This window comes from Marmota marmota, unplaced genomic scaffold, assembly GCF_001458135.2.
Source record: "Marmota marmota marmota unplaced genomic scaffold, marMar, whole genome shotgun sequence".
Classification (NCBI taxonomy): Eukaryota; Metazoa; Chordata; class Mammalia; order Rodentia; family Sciuridae; genus Marmota; species Marmota marmota.
Window position 1 is genome coordinate 284,684 of NW_026000349.1, and position 19,183 is coordinate 303,866.

The 19,183-nt window shown below is 36.5% G+C and overlaps 1 protein-coding gene across 1 annotated transcript; it reads right to left on the reverse strand.

Moving 5' to 3' along the window:
- Nucleotides 1-1,355: 1,355 nt before the first annotated feature.
- LOC107160724 (la-related protein 4-like) lies at nt 1,356-5,140 on the reverse strand. Its single transcript, XM_048797468.1, is given in 1 exon segment — nt 1,356-5,140. A coding segment is annotated over 1 exon segment (1,776 nt). The 5' UTR covers nt 4,958-5,140; the 3' UTR covers nt 1,356-3,181.
- Nucleotides 5,141-19,183: the final 14,043 nt, after the last annotated feature.

Genomic DNA, 19,183 nt, shown 5'->3' on the forward strand with positions numbered 1-19,183 from the left:
GCTATCTTATTCTGAAGGACTAATAAATCTTTATCAATTAAGGGAGAATCTTAATATTCTATAGCATATATGAGAACAGAACATAGAATACATATAAGTTCCTGGCCAAAGGCTCCATTTTCAGGACTGATAATTTCAGTTGGAATGTTGTCCAACTTCTCTTTCCCAACAGAGGCATCTAACATTCTATATTGGCTTCCAAATTGATAATTGATGCATACACATGTCTCTGCTGAAATGGTTAAAGGGTGGGTCATCTGAGCAGACTTTTAATAGCAGACAGGGTCTGAGACAGGCTTTCAAAATGGTGGCAAGATGAAGCTTGCCTACTTACTCCCCATTCAATAATGCAAGTGTCACATAAGTGTCTCTGTACTAGGAGGTCTTTTCCTCTGTGTGTGGTGGTAGTCATTTCTATCTCAGGCATTTCACACCCCTGTGGGTTATTTTTAAATGGAGGATGGGATGAATGCACACCAGGCAGTCAGCACAGAAATATGAGCAACCCTACAGTTTGCTTCTCATTGGCTAAAAAATGATTTTGTATTGAGAGTAGCCTCTATATCTTATCTATTATCTATCATTCATCTATCCATCTATCAATTATATATCTATCATTTATCTTTATGTGAGGACTTCAAGAAAAGCAATCTCTTGTGCAGTAGTATAAAATTATTTTAATATAAAAAACAAGGTCTTATTTTCATGTTGTGATATTTGATCTGATAAAACGATTGAATAACCTGGAAGGTTCTGCCTATTAAGGCACAGCATTCAAATGAGACCTCATTTGAGCAGTTCAAGTCACCACAGTTATGTTCCTCATGTAGGTGACTGATAAACTGAAAACTAGAAGGCCAGGGTCAACTGAAGGATCCACTGAAGGACGCTCAGTTCCTGGATTGTGGCTCTTTAGGATACATTCCGGTGTCCCCAAGTTCTAATACTACCAATGTTACAGGATAAAAAAGAATTAAACTTCCCCTAGTGTTTGTTTCTTTTTTTTTTTTTTTTGACTTTTACAAAATGTTTATTCTTTTAATTCCAATGAACTCACAGGGGGTTAACACTTTGTTTCATTTCCACCAACTGCAGCATTATGTAAGTAAAGCAAAATAAGCACTTTTATCATAGATGTAAGCCAATGATTAATAAAACTTTCTTTTTTTAAAGGACCTAAACTTCCCCCAAATTTCAGCGAATTTTATTGTATGTCTCTTTTAGAAGTTGATTTTAAAAATAGTGTGTAGGAAAGTTTCAAACTGTGTAAATATATTATACCATGTTATCAATCCACCAAATCAAAAGCAACTGCCAAGCTAAATAATAAATTACAAAGAAATAATAATTCTGGCTTGTACAGAAATGTGCAGTGTTTTCAAAGCTCTTAACAGTTATCCACTAATACAAATCTCCAAAGCTTAACTTAGAATTGAAAGCAGTTTCACAGTAACATTTTTAACCTCCATTTACATTCACTTTAATATATTAAAGATGTTTATTCTATGCCACAATGGTGCTTTCCAGTGTTCACAATTTACAGTTTCAATTTGTACATATGTAACTCATTAACATAAGGGAAAGTTATTCCTGTTACAAACTATCCCTAAGAAGAAAAATAAAACCCCACCCTACATAGAACTCTGAACATGGTATGACTTAAAAAACAGATTAATGCAACATGGTTTTTAATATTTTATCCATTTTCTAAATACCAGCATGTAAACTTGCCTATTTAATATATGACAGCTACAATTTTATTCACTGAGAAATTCTGCATCAATTTTATTTAACCATCTTTATCACCTTATCATAAAAATCTCTTGACTTGCTGTTTCTGTTTCAGTGAATTCCAAACTGTATATATATATATATAGGTTGGTTTTTTTTTTTTTAATTTTAAGACGAAGGAAGCAAGGTGATATACACTGCAAACAGAAAAAAGTCCCCCCCCCAATTAAGCCTTTATAAAAATTTTCTCTTCTATACTATTTAACACTTTTAAAAAGTCAGTTAAATTGTTTCATCTTTAACAATAAACAAAATATTACTGGAGAGTCAGTCTGCCCCACCTTTCTGGGACCTAAAATTCTGAGTATGTGAACAGAATAAAATACTTCAGTGTTAAATCCCCAAATTTATAACTGTTATACGATTTGACTGGATTAATTAAAATATACAGAAACATACAATTCAAATTCAATAGGTGGTTGGTTATTTTACTTTTGGGGGTAGGTAGTCAAAAAACAAAGAGTAACAAATGAAATAGCAAAAAAGTTTTGTTTCCCATCTTAAAGGTGAAGGGAGGGGTGACAACAGATCACAGGGCAGTTTAAACCTTTAAAATCCATTGACCTATCATTTCAGGTCCAAGATGAATTTCTGAATTTTGTTGAATAGCCCCCCATTCTTTCCTTGAGTATCAAACTGATTGGTAGTCACATCTCCAAGAATAATTAGAGCTTAACAGTCTGTTGAATGAAATATTAATAAAGTTGAAAAGACAGACTAAATTCAAACTAGAATAAAAATCTACTCAAGTATTACATTCAGTTTTCAAATCATTTACTAATGTGACAACAGATTTGGCTTAAATCACTCTTGCACACACTCACAACCACAGACACCCCAATTACTGATCTGCTCTGCAACACAAGGCCATATAATCAGAGATGACATTCTCCAAGCCAAACATTAAATAGATTAAAAAAAGTAATTTCTAATTTTTACAGAAATGCTTCTTCAAAAAAATATTTTCTTACTCCCTCATCTCCTATACTGAAGGATGTATACTGCTTTTTTTTTGTTGTTGTTTTGTTTTAATTTCTCAAGCTAAATCTGAACACTCAAAATTGATTCCAGGCAGAAAATCTTTGTAAATTAAAATCAAAAACAAAAATAGAAAAATTATATTTTATATATGTGTATATATATATTTATTTATATATATATATATATATATATATGTATTTATACTGATTGGAAGCCTCCAGCATTTTAAAATCACTTTAGAGATGAATTTTGGGATTCTACTCCTCACAATTCCAAAATCCATAATGATTTAAGGATATATTTTGTTTCCTTCCTGGCAACCCATTCCCCTCCAAAACAGTTCAATATAGCCACGGCTCAAGTTTAATGGGAAGAGAGAAAGTTTTTGAATAGTTTTGTTTTTTTGATTTTACTTTGGTGATCTGGGTGGCACATATTGCTCTTTGCCATTACGTCGAGTCACTCCCTGAGGTATAGCCCTATGGCTAAACTGGCGTCTCTGTTCCCTGATTTTTCCAGATGCTCCCCTGGGAATGGTATTGCCTCGGAAGCCAGAATAATCCTTACTAGCCCTTGCTTCTGGCTTCTCATGTGATTTCTCAATGGACTTCTCAGGAGCTCCAGTCTCTTCATTTTTGGTGGGAGACACAACATTGGAGCGAAGTTCCCGTAGTGGCTGCACAAGAACTGGAACTGGCTCTTTAGGGGGCTTCTGGCACACTTTGGCATAACTTAACTTTCGAGGTTCCTGTATGGTCACAGCTCCGGATGCATTTGTGTTACTATTACTTGGTGAAGCAGTATTTGCCTGTGGTGTCTTTGCAGTGCTTGGGGAAGAAACTGGTATAGTCATATGATTGAGAACATCCTTCTGAACAGTGGATTCCTCTATTGGATCCTTTTCTTTCTGAGTTGTGCTTAATGCAGGAAGCTCAGCTGTACATTGAGGACTTGTACTCATATTGAGTTGCAGGGCAGAAGTACAGTCTGTTTGCTCATCTTCTACAGGTACTGGGCAACTAACTCTCAAGTCTTCATTATTCTTTTCTTTGTAGACACCTTTAACAACATCAGACATTCTATTCTCCAAAACAAGTTCACCTGGCATTCTTGATGAACTTCCAGGTAATGGAGGAAAATTTGAAGCTAGTAAGTCAAACTTTGGTGTAGGAGCCTTTGTTTCAGCTGTTGAAGGATGGGGTCTTGGGATTCTGTTATCTTCTCATCGTCTTCGACCTCTGAAAACAGTTCTCCGATTTTTTTGGAATGGTCGACCAACATTCATAGCAGCAGCATTTGTTTTATAAGATCCTGGTGAATTAAAGCCATTCACAAAACTACCATTGGGAAAGGGAGCCAGTGGCATTTCAAAGTAAGGTGCAGGACTTGGAGACCAAGACTGAGGCACAATACTATAGACTGAGTATTGTTGATGAGGATTATATACAGGCTGCATAAAGACTGGTGAGGCATACTGTGCTTGAGTTTGAATTGGTTGACTATACATACTAGAATCCATTAATCAATAACCATTCTTAGCAAAAAAAGTATTGATGGCTTTTATCCTTGCCATGATTGGCTTGCCCTGAAACGTTTTAACTTCTTCTCTTAAATATTTAAAAGCCTGTTGTGCATCTGTGTCTGACTGAAAAGTGATATACCAGTTGCTATTATGAGCAAACTCACAGCTTATCACTTTGGGGCAGTTTTCACTTTTAAACAAAGCTTTCACTTCCTCTACTGGTGTTGTTTCAGGAATCTCTCTGAGAATGACAATACAATGTTTATGACTTGGTCTCACCTTCTCACCCTTCTCATCAACTTGTACCATAGGAGAAGATCTCAACACTTCAAGAATTAGATCAGGATCTGTGGTCAATTTTTTTATCTCTTCCATGTTGGCAATTGTCCAAATTGGGATGAACTGATCACTATCCCTCTGAGATATCAAATAAAGATCCTTTGACAAGTTTTCTCGTGAAAAACAGAATTCTAATTGTTTCTTTAGACATTCTTTTAGGTCTTCTGTGGAAATTGTTGAACTGCTTTCTCCAGAAACATCATATATTTGGTAACTCAGCTCTTCAGGTCCTAATATCATTCCATCAGTTGATTCTTCAATGCCTGTAGTGTTTCTTGTGGTTTCACACGATGGAGAATACATTACTTCATATTCCTTACACATATCTTCTGAAAGCTCAGCATTTCCTTCAGGATGAGACCCCGATGTGGCTGCTGTTTCATGCCAAGAGCTTTCAGTTCCATGAGCTACAGTAGTGGCATCAGGAGTTCCAGGAGGAATTTCTTGCCATGCTTTGGCATTAGGATTTAAACCAGTTCCTTTAGATGTTACCTGCTTCTCCCTCCGGGGTCCCACATGTTGCTTGCCTTCCTCCCAGAGGCCCCGTGAGGCCTCGCCTCACTCCCCCCCCCAGTGTTTCTTTAAAATGTAAAAGGGAGAGGACATTTCAGAGGGTTAAAAATTAGCTATAGATAGGCTTGTTGGCACATGCATATAATCCCAGTTACTCAGGAAGCTAAGGAAGGAGGATCAAAAGTTTGAGGAAAGCATGACAAATTTAGCAAGATCCTGTCAAATAAATAAATAAATAAGGTAGGGGTTGTGGCTTGGAGGTAGAATGCCTAAGGGTCCAATCCCCAGTACAGAGAAAATAAACAAAGTTTTATGCTCGTGAGTGGCTGTGAAGGTGCTGACATTAAAGTTAAAAAAAAAAAAGCATGTGAGAATATTCTATTATTGAGATAAAGTACTATTTGGGGTAATTATAAATTTGTACTTGCTCTAATTTTTTTTTCATTGATTAAACACACTTAAATGGATAAATTAAAGACTACAAAGATGATATTTGATTAAGGTCTGCAATGGAAAATAACATGAATTTTCTAAAATCAATTTTGTCTGCTCTTTGCCATGATGGGAAGTAAAGTGTGAGAAAAAAGATGCTCATTTATAAACATGGAGCCTATATCACCACACTATAAACAATAGTGTACATACTAAAGAATGAAGTACAAATGTAGTAAAATACAGTGGATCTGAAACTTTATTAACTTCCTAAACTCTGCCAAGTTGATATACCAAAATGATGCAGAACTGAGAGAAGATATAAAAACAAAGCAAAACATCAGAATACAATATTGAAGAATACCCAGCTGTTAATGTAATATTTCTTAAAGATGATTTCACATTTCAGGCAGTTGTGGCAGTTGTGGAGAGCTGCCAAATAATAAAAATGTCAATATCATTGAAAAAGTCTTGCTACTTATATCAGCAATTGAAGTCTTCTGGAAGGATAATATATTTTCATTCTACCTGTTATTTCCCTTCAATTAATATGAAAAATAATTATTATTAATTGATGTGGCTCTGTGAATCCATGTACAATCTGGGTAAACCATGATAACTCAATTTTTTACAATGGTTACCCTGGATCTGAAAATTTAAATTTCTTAAAAGAAAAACAAAAAAAAATTTAAAGAATTACCAGAATTGCATATGTTCAAAAATCTAATATTTTCATTCACTCAAAGTGAGATCAAAGTTGATTTGTATTTCCAGGGTCAGGTTTTCATAAATCATTTCAATTTCTGACTTTTATCAAACAGTAATTAACTAGAGATAACTCTGCCCACATACACAAAAAGCCCTATCAATCAATTATCATAGGAGTCCTCTCCTTTACTAACTACTAACTCCTTCATACATGGGACAGAAATCTGATGCTGGCTAGTTTTCTTTTGTTCGGTTTTGTTTTCTGCAAGTATGGGAACTTAGAAAAAAAGATAAAAAATTCCTTTGCTGTTCTAAGATTTGTCTAAAATATTAGAAACATCTTTTCTCTTATTAAATAAGTTTAAGTTCTAAGTATATGACAACAGTTTTCAACAGGAATGAAACTATACAGGGATGTCTTTTCAGAGACTCCAGACCAAACTAGGTGCTAAAAAGACCTTGGACTATGGAAAAGTGCTGGTTTTCTGTAGCTGTTTCATTATATCTCAGTGTGCGAGGGCAGGTAGCATAGACATCAACATTTAATAATGGATTGACTTCTTTGCATTTGTGGGTCCCATTTTGAGTGACAATTTTTAACATTTCATAGTGACCAAGTGGCAACCATGAATATTTCTTCATCCTTGAAAAGGACGTGATCTCACATTAAATATTTTCTTCTTAATTATATAAACACTGAAGTCAGCAACCTGAGCATAGAAGGTGTGGAATATTAACTGGGCATATCTTTGCCACCTCTAGATAGTCATGGCAGACTCATGGTCATGTTAAAATTGGAATTTGAAGAACTGTAAAGAGGGAAGACATAAAAAAAAGATTGGAAAAGCCCAGTGGTATAGACATATAATGGCATATTTTTCATCCATAAAAAGGAGTGGAATTTTAATATAAGCATGAGTCTGGAATCATGCCAGAGAGAGATCAAAGATGGTGGATTAGAAGAGGGTTGCACGTTTTAGTTGCTCCATAGCTTGGGATTCAAGAAGCAGGAGTTCTGCTCCTCACAAAGCTCTGTGACAAAAGGAATTCACTGAAATTTGATACTGGAAAGTCAGAGAATCACAAGAAACCAAATTTCTGGATTTTTATAACAGAGGACAAGAAAGCGTGCATTAGAGCCAAAGCAGTGGTGGCAGCAGCGCGAGTTCCCCACAGAGTGGAGGGGAAACACAAACAGAAAGACAGAAGTGAGGCACACAAATTCAGCATGAGAAAATCTGTGGAACACAAAAGCAGTCTGAACTTAGCAAAACTCCCAGAGCTGGTGTTTAAAAGTGCTCTGAGTTTCTCAACTGGAAGAGCTGAGGCAGGTAGCCATCTTGAAGATGTCACGTTGCAGCATGCTGCCACAGGAACCCAGGTCATAGCAAATATTGCAATACTGTGCTGGCAAGGACCTACAGTGTGGCCTAGGGTGTGTCCATTAGAGTGGGATTGAAACAGGCCTAGAGAAGATTGTTCCCAAGGGGACTCAGGTTAGGGATATGGAGGAGAATGTGGCTCATTTTCCCTCTGAATCTGGCTGGTTTATGTAACCAGCTGAAGAGAGTTGGGAAGCTAAACAGGCAGGCATGATTACAATAGGAACTGAGCCTGGGAAGGCCATGTTCATGGATGGTAAAGTCTGTAAGAGTTGTAGAAATTTGGTTATCTCATCCTGTGAGTGGAGTTCTCAAGAGGCCTGTGAGATTGAGACACTCAGCAGAAATAGAAATCTGCTTGGTCCTAGGAGATAGCACCTGACAAAATTTCAAAGGTCTGATCAGAGCTTAACCCCAACTGTTGGAAATTCCCACTTAGAAATTTGCATCAGCCCACCCTAGGTGTACATCAATCTAGTCTGTCTGGACTAAACCCCTGTGGACAGTACTTCACATTCTATTCTGATTCATACTGGAGAGAAGGGAAGCTAAGAACTATTTCAAACAGCTTCAGTTCCAGGCTGCTCTAGTTGGCAACCTGGTTATCTGTTTCCTTGTTTTGATTAGCCAAATTAATCAAAACAAGGAAAGAGAATATCCAAATTAATAAAATGAGAGAAGAAAACTGAAATATTACCACAGATATCTCTGAAATTCAGAGGATTATTAAATAGTATTTTGGAAACACATACTCCACTAAATTGGAGAATCTAGAAGATATTGATAAATTCCTAGACATATAGGACCTACTACAATTTTTGTATCCTACTAGGAGGATATAAAAAAACCTAAACAGACCAATCTCATGCAAAACTATTGAAGTAGTAATAGAAAAGCCCAAGACCAGATGGATTCTTAGCTGAATTCTACCAGTCTTTTAAAGAACTCATGTCAATTCTTCTTGAATGATTCCATAAAATAGAAAGATAAAGAAGACCCCCAAATTCACTCTTTGAAGCCATATCACCTGATGCCAAAAATAGGTAAAGATGTTACAAGGAAAGTACAGATTAATATCCCTATTGAACATTGATACCAAAAACCTTTAATACAATATTAGCAAAGTGTTTTCAGAAACATATTCAGAAGATACTACACCATAATCAAGTGGGTTTCACCTTAGTGATGCAAGTATTTTCAACATGTGAAAATCAATAAATACAATTTATCAAATAAATAGAATTAAGGACAAAAGTAATATGATAATCTCAATAAATGTATAAAAAGACTAACTAAATGTAGTTATGCATTTATGTTAAGAAATCTGAAGAAACTAGGGATAGAAATAACTTAGCTCAACATCATAAAACTTGTGTATGAGAAACCCAAAGCACATATTGAGATGATTATGTGATTTTGTCCTTAATTATATATATATTTAAAAATATTTTTCTTCATAAATGCTTTTTTTTCTATCTATTTATTTATATGCAGTGCTGAGGATCAAACCCAGAGCCTTACATCAGCCAGGCAAGCATTCTACCACTGAAGCACAACTCCAGCTGCTTAATTAAGTTTTTGTGATGAATTAAATTTATTGATTTGCATAAGTTAAACCATCTTTGAATCATTGGAATGAAACCAACTTTGTCTTGATGTAAAATCTTCTTAATGTGCTGTTGAATGCAATTTATATTATTTGATTAGATTTTGCATCAGTTTTCCCCAAGGACATTGGTTTGTAGATTTCCTTCCTGTATATGTCCTGTGGTTTATAAATCAGGGTGATACTAGAATGAATTTGGAAGTGTTGCACCCCTTCTATTTCATGTAATAGTTTGAGGAGTATTGGCAGTAGTGCTTCCTTAAAATACTGGTAGAATTTTCAGAGAATTCCTGTCATCCTGGCCTTCTCTGTGTTGGAAGTCTTTATGTTACTGTTTAAATTACATTACTTGCTTTTGTTCTGTCTGCATTTTTTATATCCTCTAAGTGCAGTGTTTTGGGTTTTTTTTTTTGGGGGGGGGAGGCATATATCTACAAATATACCTATTTTTTCTACATTTTCCAATTTATTGATTTAAAGATTTTCAAAATATTGCTTAATAATCTTCTGGATTTCCAAGATGTCTGAGTGATATCCCTTTTCTTTCATTTTATAAATTTGGGTCTTGTCTTTCTTTTGGTTAGTTTGATTAAGGGTTTATTAGTCTGGTTTATCTTTTCAGAAAACTAACCATTCATTTCATTGATTCTTTGTATCTTCTTTATTCTCTATTTTATTAATTTTGACTCTGATGTTAATTATTTTATCAATTCTACTCATTTTATAATTTGTTTATTCTTGGTTTTCTATATCTTGTGATGCATTATTAGGTTGTTTATTTGGGACATTTATGATTATTTTATGTGGACACACATGGCTATAAACTTTCCTATTAGAATTGTCTTCATAGTGTCCCAGAGATTCTGATATATTTCTTCTTGGGCTATTCACCCCTTAGAGTTGGCAAGTGCCTTGGATATTAAACCAGTCCTTCTTTTGTGTTGCTTACCAAGTGGCTGGCAGGAGTGTTGGGAACAGAAATTGATTGAAATGGCTGTCAGCTTCATTGTTTACCAGCATGAGGTAGGATGCAATGGGAAGTACTCTCTATTGGAGTTCTGTCTGGACATATTAGATTGATTACAATTGTAGGGCAGGGTTGATGCAGAGTTAGACCTAAATAGGAAGTTCCAATGACTGACATCTAGGATCTGTGGAACTTTGTTGGCTGTTTTCTACTCCATAGAGATTAGATCAACACACTCTAGGGGTGGGCACAGGTTGATTTCTGCTGGTTATCTGAACCTCAGGGGCTTCCCAAAATTTCAACACATACTGTGGGCTAACCAATTTCCTTGGTTGAAAGAGGAAATACAGGTCTTGTACATTTTACCACCCATAAATATCCAAGTCTCCCTGAATGTAGTCCTGTCCATCTGTTCAGTTTCCCAACCCTCTCCAGATGGTTGTGCAAGCACCAGCCATAAAGGGAAAGAGAGTTTCACTCCCCTCTGAATCTCTGACCTGAATTCCCCTGTATGCAATCATCTCTGTTTTAATCACATTCAGGCCACATAGTATGTGCTAGCTGGCACACTGAGACAATATTTGCTATGATCTCCCAGGTTTCCCACAGCATGATCCAGCATGAGCCCCACAAGACTGCTCCCTGCTTCAGCTTTCTGCTCAGAAGTTGAGAAACATGGACAACATTTCACATACTGCTCACTGTGCCACCTCTAAATCAGCTAAGCTCAGACTGCCTTTCTGTTCTACAGGTGTTCCCATGCCAATTGGTCCACTGTGTTTCTCTCTTGTTCCATTTGTGTTATCCTTCCCTGCTTCAGTGCCCTGGTGCTACTGTCACAATCTAAAAAGGAACAAGCATTCTTTATTTTGTTTTATTTATTTTTAAAATTTATATGCGACAGCAGAATGCATTACAATTCTTATTACACATATAGAGCACACTTTTTCACATCTCTGGTTGTATACAAATATATTCACATCAATTCGTGTCTTCATACATGTACTTTGGATAATAATTCTTTCTTAATATACTAGACATTGGAGGTATGTTTACCAAAGAGCACACACACACACACAAAACCCAGAGAAATCCTTCAAATATGCATATGTGTCAATATAAATTTAAAATCACAAATATACATTTGAGAAATAGGGATTTTAAACCAGAAAAATATTGCCTCTCCAATTCAAACTTTATATAAGTATAATTTATTTGGAGATTCCCTAACAAACTAAAAGTGGAAATACCATATGCGCTAGCAACCTCACTAAAATGTATAAGGAAATGAAATCAGTATATTCAAAAGATCTCTGCACTCCAATGTTTATTGCAGCACTATTCAAAATAGCCAAAATATAGTATCAACCATAGTGCATCAACTGATTCATGGAGGGTGAAAACATGATATATAAGTATAGTAAAACAAGCTCTCGATGAGTCTCAAGGTGGTCCTCCTGACATTGTTGACCCTGGTAGGGCACGGAAGGGAGAATCACTTTCTAAGCTTTGCTGAAATGATTATGTCAGGTCACATAGGTCCTTTTCTTGGTAACCAAGACATCCAAACCCCACATTTGTTAATAGCAGTAAATATCTATCTATCTATCTATCTTACATGCCACTTGTGTAATATATCAGGAGGATTAGGGATAATTTTCAGACACCCTAGTAATATGCCCTCACCTGTTATTCTATAAATCAAAGTTGGTAGGAAAAGAACAGTCATCTTCTAGAGCTACATGACCTGCCATACCTAGAACTGTATTGGACTCTAGTTAAGGGTGTAGAATTCTAACATTCATATTCATGGAACAGGTATTGAACATGAAGATTAACAAGAGCCTAATTATTCTTCCAGAAAAGGAGCTCATAATGTCCCCAGGGAACAAGCTGCCTGAGCAGTTCCAATATAGAGATGGACACAGATATGATACAGTCTGCAGAGGCCGTCTGTGGATTCTGAGCCAATTGATGTGACAAAGCTGACATGAAAGTGTAGGGAGTGAAGTTTCCCAAAACACCTAAACAAGTTAATTGCTTTCAACTAATATGAAAGTAGAAGGTGCTTTGGATAGATTAATATAGAGCATTCTGCTATTTTCTCATCTGTGGGTTTGTAGTTTATCTTTAGGAATTTTGAAAAATTAATTAAAATATTTGAATTCTAAATAATGGTAGTTATGCATAATAAGTAAATATAGGTATCTTAGCTACTAATTTAAAAAATGTATCTCCTTTATTTTCCTGTTGCGTTCCAAACCCAATATTGACTTTCACTTTTGAAATTCTTGGAAACTATATATTGGCTTTGTTCAGTAAAAGCTAAGCAACAGATATCCTTGGTTGTACAGCACCCCCTGCTGGACAGCCAGAGAAACAAAGCCTTTCAGCTTTCAATGATTATTGAAACATCTTTAATGAGCAAACATGAACTTAGTTTCTCACCTTCCCTAAATCCTGGGCTGTCTCAACTCTATTTGAGTGACAATTCTACACACTCCAGAAGTCAGCTACATCAAAATTCTATGTAACTGGAATGTAAATGACCCCTGGATTTAGTGTCAGACAATTTGAGTCAGTGTTTCATCTTTGCTCCATCCTGTTTGACTCTGGGATTCATGATTCTGAGGCTTGGTGTCTTGGGATTTTGGACAGCTATTAACTCTCCTGGGTTTGATTTCTATTTTCCAGAAAATGAGCATAATATTATCTAGGGGTTTGTGAAACCCAGCTAAAGAAATGTATATGAAAGCATTTGAACACCTTAAAATGCAATTGGAATGTGACAGGTGCATCACTTCTCCTTTCATTACCAATGGAGAAATCAGCATATTCAAAAGACTTGGAAGGTGGCACTCATTCTCACTAAATGAAATGAATTGTGAAGGACACAGCTGCCACATGGAACAGAGAACCTGAAGTGAGGACCAGAAAGGAAAAGTGAATATTAAAATAAATCAGCTAAAGGACACATATGTATCCATGTGCACATATTTTCTTCTGCTATTGCAATCCTGTACCAACCCCTAATTTTTCTATTTTCCAAAAACTAAGCCAGAACAAAACATGACACAGAGCATCAAACTACCAGTATGTAAACTACAAAAACCTGCCTTTAAAACATGGTGTATTATTTCAAAATAGTTAATAGATACTATTGTATTCTTAATATTGTTGGGGAAATGGTGATACAAATATTAAAAACAAATAAATTCATATCTCTGTGTAAATTGCATTGCATGAATGAAAGAGCAAAGAAAAGAAATTAATAAAAGAATTAAAATTAAGAAAAGAAATTAATTAAAATTATGTAAAAGTATAAAAAAGAATGAACTAAGGTGATAGAAATTTGGCTAAAGTATAAATACAAATGATTTAAACTTTTACTGATGACAGAGTTTCCAAATATTGGTTAAAAAAAAAAAATCACCTTAGAAATTGTATAAGACCCCTCAAAGTAAAGTTAAAGACAAATGGAATTTTGAGAAAATATATGAGAAGAAAATGCTTCTTAAAAGGGGTAAAGGAGTCTCATACTCAATAGGTTGACTATGGAATCTAACAAAAGTTATTTAATATGGATAAATGGTTCACACACATGATTTAATTATCATGAATTTTATATATGGAATAACAGAGCTTTAAGATATATAAAACAATACCAGATTGTATATAAAGAGCAATAGGAAAATTATATTGTAGTTGTAATCTTAACCCTACATATCTCAATCTTTGACAGAGAAAGTAGACAAAAATGACCTATACATATGAAGGGTTTGAAATGAATATGTGACATACTATATACACATCTAACTTCATACAAGATGCACGTCCCTAAATCTGAAATTGTTCCAAAATCTGAAAGTCTTTGAGGGGCAGGTATGATACTACAAATGGAAATTTCCACGCAATATAATTTTGTTTTATCCATGAAATTAATAAAATGTTGTACATTGATATTGTATAAATTACATCCATGTAAAGATTATATGAACTTGGGTCACATCCCCTGAATATCACAGTATATGTATGCAAACAGACCAACATCTAAAAAAGTCCAAAGTCTGAAACACTTCTAGTCTCAGGTATTTCTAATAAGGGATATTTAGTCTCTACTATCAAAAGAGATCACTTAGTTTCTTCTTTAGGTATCTCTGGAATATTTACAAAACGTGGTACTATGCTAAGCCATGAAGAGAAAAACAGTATATCCATAAAATTAAAAATTAGCTTGACAGGTGTGCTTATAATAGGTTGTCCACTTAAAGACAGAGGCAGGGAGAGCACCTAGTGAAGACAGAGATAGGAAGAGTTCTACATGAAGAAGGAGAATTTGAGTGATACAGCTCCATACCAAAGAGACCAAGAGTTGCTAGCAATCACTGGAAGTGACATGGAGGCAAGGAAGGATCCCTACAGTTTTAGAGGGAACATAACCCTACTTTCACCTTAATTTTGGACTTCTAGTCCCAGAACTTCAAGACAACGAATTTCTGTTGCTCTAAATTTAAAACAAACAAAAATAAGAATGAAAGAAAAAGAAAAAAAAAATTGAGCATATCCCCCCAAATAGAAAACAAACCACAAATAACATAACCAAGAAGCATTTTAAAACCATAAATTCTGAAAATTAATTAACAAAAGGATAAACAAGCATAACATATAAACTTAAGCCATTAGAAATTAACTTTTTTCCCATGATTGATTACCCATGGGCCAATAAGGAGATGAAATTGCTATAACATGTCACTATACCAGATGTAGATAGTAGAACCAAGATGTCTTTGGCTCGAGTATCAGGCCTTAATGAAGCTGTCACTTTGCACAGGAAACATAAATTCCTTGCTTGCTCTGTGCTGGAATGTATTCTAACAAGTCTATGGTGGACATAAAATAAGGACACACTGAGCTGGCCACTATGGCCCTTACCAATGATCACAACTAGCTAGGAGGCTGAGGTAGGATTGCAATTCTAGGCCAGTGTAGGCAACTTAGCAAGTTCCTATCTCAAAATAAAATTTAAAGAGGGCTGAAAATGTTGCTCAGAGCTAGACAGCTTGCCTAGGATTCTCAAAGCCCTGAGTTTGATCCTCATTGCCTCAAAGGAAAAAATAAAGAAAATAGGACAAATATTAGCAGGAATTCTGTAAAACTGAAATTCCACACATAAATCAAAGGATTAGTAGGTTTAAACTAATAATTTGATGTATTCCTCACCAACTTGCAGGAAAAGTTCTGTACATCAGTCAATGAGAAGTACTGGTGAAGAAGAGGGGGGTGTTCCATGTTGCCAACAGCAAGTATCAGCCCTGCAGAGTGCATGACAGCACCCCTTCCTCCCTCCCTGTGAGGGCTATTTCAACCAGCAGGGCTTCCTCTTCTTATCTTGGGACACTCTCCCAGAACCTGGGCCCCCGGATGCTTACTTACTGCTTCCTGGTAGCGGAACCACCCCTTCCTCTTTCGTTTTACTGTCTGGGCCTTGGGGAGCCAGCTCTTGGGAGGCAGCAGCCAGCGCCCCAGCCCTGAAGCTGGATCCTGGTATGGCGAAGCCGCGTCCACGCCACTTCCTCACCACCCGCAGGACTAAGCTGGGCCGCCGGTACCTTCCCAGGTGCCTCCAGTGGTGAGTGCGGGACCCCAAGACAGCAGATTCACTGGGGACTACCAGGTCCTGTGAAGGTCTCTGCGGTGGCTGTGGGCGTTGTCCAGGATCTGCACAGACCGCTTCCCCAGAACGCTGGGGGATGGGGAGCCCCTCAAACCCCCACTGGACTTTACACTGGTAAAACCCCAAGTGAATACTTAAGGAGGCTGTCTGGGGAGCCAGAGGGAGACATGGCTCTGACGAAGTGTTAGGCTGGTTCCTTGAAAAAAACGAAAGGGGCTCTGTGTTTATTCACTTGTACCTGTTGCTGAGGAGCATTTGACCCTCTTTTAAGGGGAGGTGGGCCAGTCTCATTTCCCCACTCAGAATTTCTATGCTCTTAATTTTAAGGGGTCATATTTTTCATGGTGGTCCCAGACTGCAGGAAGGAGGCAGCCTGGAAAGGAGCCAGGGGTATTTGGGGAAAGCTCTTCAGGAATTCAACAGCACAGCAGAAAATGATTGGCATCATATTAAGAGGAAGCTGTTTCTTTGGATCTGTTTGAAAGATCCAGCTGACTCCTCTCAATGTTTGAGTCAAGACCTGTTAACTGCCCTGCCTCTGAGCACACACAACTTGGGCAAATTTGTTTGTCAGGAAAGTTGGTTTATATTGTGATTTGTTAAAAAATAGCAAGTCAGCTGCTCAAATGAGATGATGGGAGTTTTTGTTAACCAGAGTTCAGTCCTAGTCCAGAGGCCTGATGAAATGGGGGTGGGGTGGGGGGCAGTTAGCAAATCAGTTCTGTCCCTTGTCTCAAAATCAAATGAAAGAGTACTGGTGAAAAGCGGAAAGGAAGTTTAATCAGTATAGGTATACTGGGAAGTAGACAAGTGTTTCCAGACCCTGTATTTGGGGGCATTGATATGAACTTCTAGATTATTAAGACAAGGGGAACTACATAGAAGTATCCATAGTCAGGCAGCTTTTGTCAAACCATGGCATGAATGATCATTCTCACAATTGGTCTGGTGGGAACCTGTTGGAGATAAGAAAGCTGGTATTTCCTAGTTGTATGTGTATGTGTGTTTTGTGTGGTGTGTGCAGGGGTAGTTTCCACTCATCACAAGGGGTTTATTGGTCAGGTCTGTCATTTCCAGAATCCAAGGTGACTGAGAGTAAAGGAGACAGATGTAACATGGAACCAGAGATTCCAAGATTTTAATCCTTCTTTTACTTGCCAACTGGATATTCGTAGGCTCAAGTGGAGAGTCTTAAGTCCTTATTATATGTGCAGAACCTGGCAGTTTCATTTGAAAATGACTATGAAATACAGACTGACGATTCAGAATGGATTTTCAGAAAATGATGTGGTGGAGCAGTTGATTATAGTGGGTTTTTGCAGGTTGGTTAAGGTAAAATCCTTACCTGTCTCCAAGTGTGTGAAGATAAATGGAATTGATATTGAATGGACATAAATTTACTGAGCATAGGAGTTCCTAAAGGTGTAGGAGAATTTTGTTCACATATTTTAAAGGCATTGACTAATATATTGGGTCTTTTTTTTTTATTCACACGAAATGAAGTTTAACTCCAAGTTTGGGTGGTTTGTTAAAGAATTATTGAATTTCCTTTTGTAATTTTTCTGTGAGTGGTTAAGTTTTAATAATTAACTTTAAAAATTAACCAGCCTTTTACAATACATATAAAAATAATGCTAAAAATGTTCAAATATATGACCAAAAAAATTAAGTTGTAAATATATCAGCTTGTGTGTGTATCTATAATAGTACCTTGTTTTATTTTCTTACCTAATAATGGAAATGTAATTGCTGATTATTTTTTCAGAAATGTATAGAGATTCATAGTAACAAATGTATATTGGGCATCTTTATTCCAGGTCCTGGGTATTATACAGGAATTCTCTTAGGAAACACATTCTTTTTGAAACAAGGTGTATTAAATTACACAAGCATGCAAAATCTGTTTCTGCATTTATTGTCATTAAGCATCCTTGAAGCATTTGACATGAGCATAAATATGATGTTTACAAAATCATATACAACCTAGAGTAGAAAGCTGCCATGAGGGAGCACATTACAATGGACATGGGCTGACCCAAGGGCCCTCTGCACTTAATAAAGTTAGACCAAGGAGGCCATAATGAAAACAGAATGGTCTGTCACACAGTTTAGTGACAATAAAGGGGATAACATTGTGTCTTCAGAGAATCTTTACCTGGCATTTACTTTTGAGGGCTGTGTCTTTCGTGTGTGTCACACAAGGATGCAGAGGAGACTGAGGATTTGCAATGGAAGAGCCCTCTCAGTGTTTCCATAATGCATGCAACAGTGCATGTTCTAAGTGTACTTCTTGAAATGGCTTGTCATAGTTGTAAATATCATAGTTGTAATTTTGCTTGCTTTAAGTATTGTTTCTGAAGTCCTAGGCCAGAGGTCCAATGTGGTGGAGTCCCAGAAACTTAGGTCCAGCCACTAGTCTCTAAAAACTGGCAGAAAGAGTAATGTCAAAAAGCAGTAAAGGAATTTTAATCAATATAACTATACTGGAAAACAAAGGGGACCAGAGTTACCAGTTCTTTGTTTAGTGGTACTGATGTGATATTGTTTAGATAAGGGGGACCAGAAATAGGCATAGTGAAGCAGAGTCGGGAGGACAAGATCATTAGAGGAGAGAAGGTCAAGGGATGGGAATGACAAAGGTCTTTCATATGGATTCTGAAGTTGCTGTTGCCTCCAACATATTAAACTTTAAAATTGTGGTCTTGCCCTTAAATGCAGTCTGCCTGCTTCAACCTCCAACCTATGGCCAGTATTTCTTTAATGACTGATGCTGCTTCATTTTTCCCTCCTCTCCCACATCTCTAGTTACATGTAGATCAGACTCTTCCTATCATGCCCTGTGTTCCTTATCCTCTTTTATGTAATTCTCTTCAATTCAGAAAACTAAAGTTTATTAATTCTCTTCAATTCAGTAAACTATACTAGTTCTCTTCCATTGTCATTGTTTAAACTGTAGCTAAACTCAACTATTGAATGCTTAATGTTTTTTTCCCCTGTACTGGGGTCAAACTCATGGTCTCAAACATGCACTCTGCCACTATGCTACACCCCCACAGTCCCTTATTTTTCTTATAAGAGACAGAGTCTCACTGTACTACCAGTGCTACCTGGAATTCATGATGATCCTGCCTCAGCCTAATCATATAGCTAGGACTGTAGGTATGCACAACCACTTATGGCTTGAATTCTTAATTTTGATTTCTTTTTTCAGTTTTTGTTTTTAAGACTTGATCTGCTTAACTATTGGTTTAATTAATTTAATCATTTT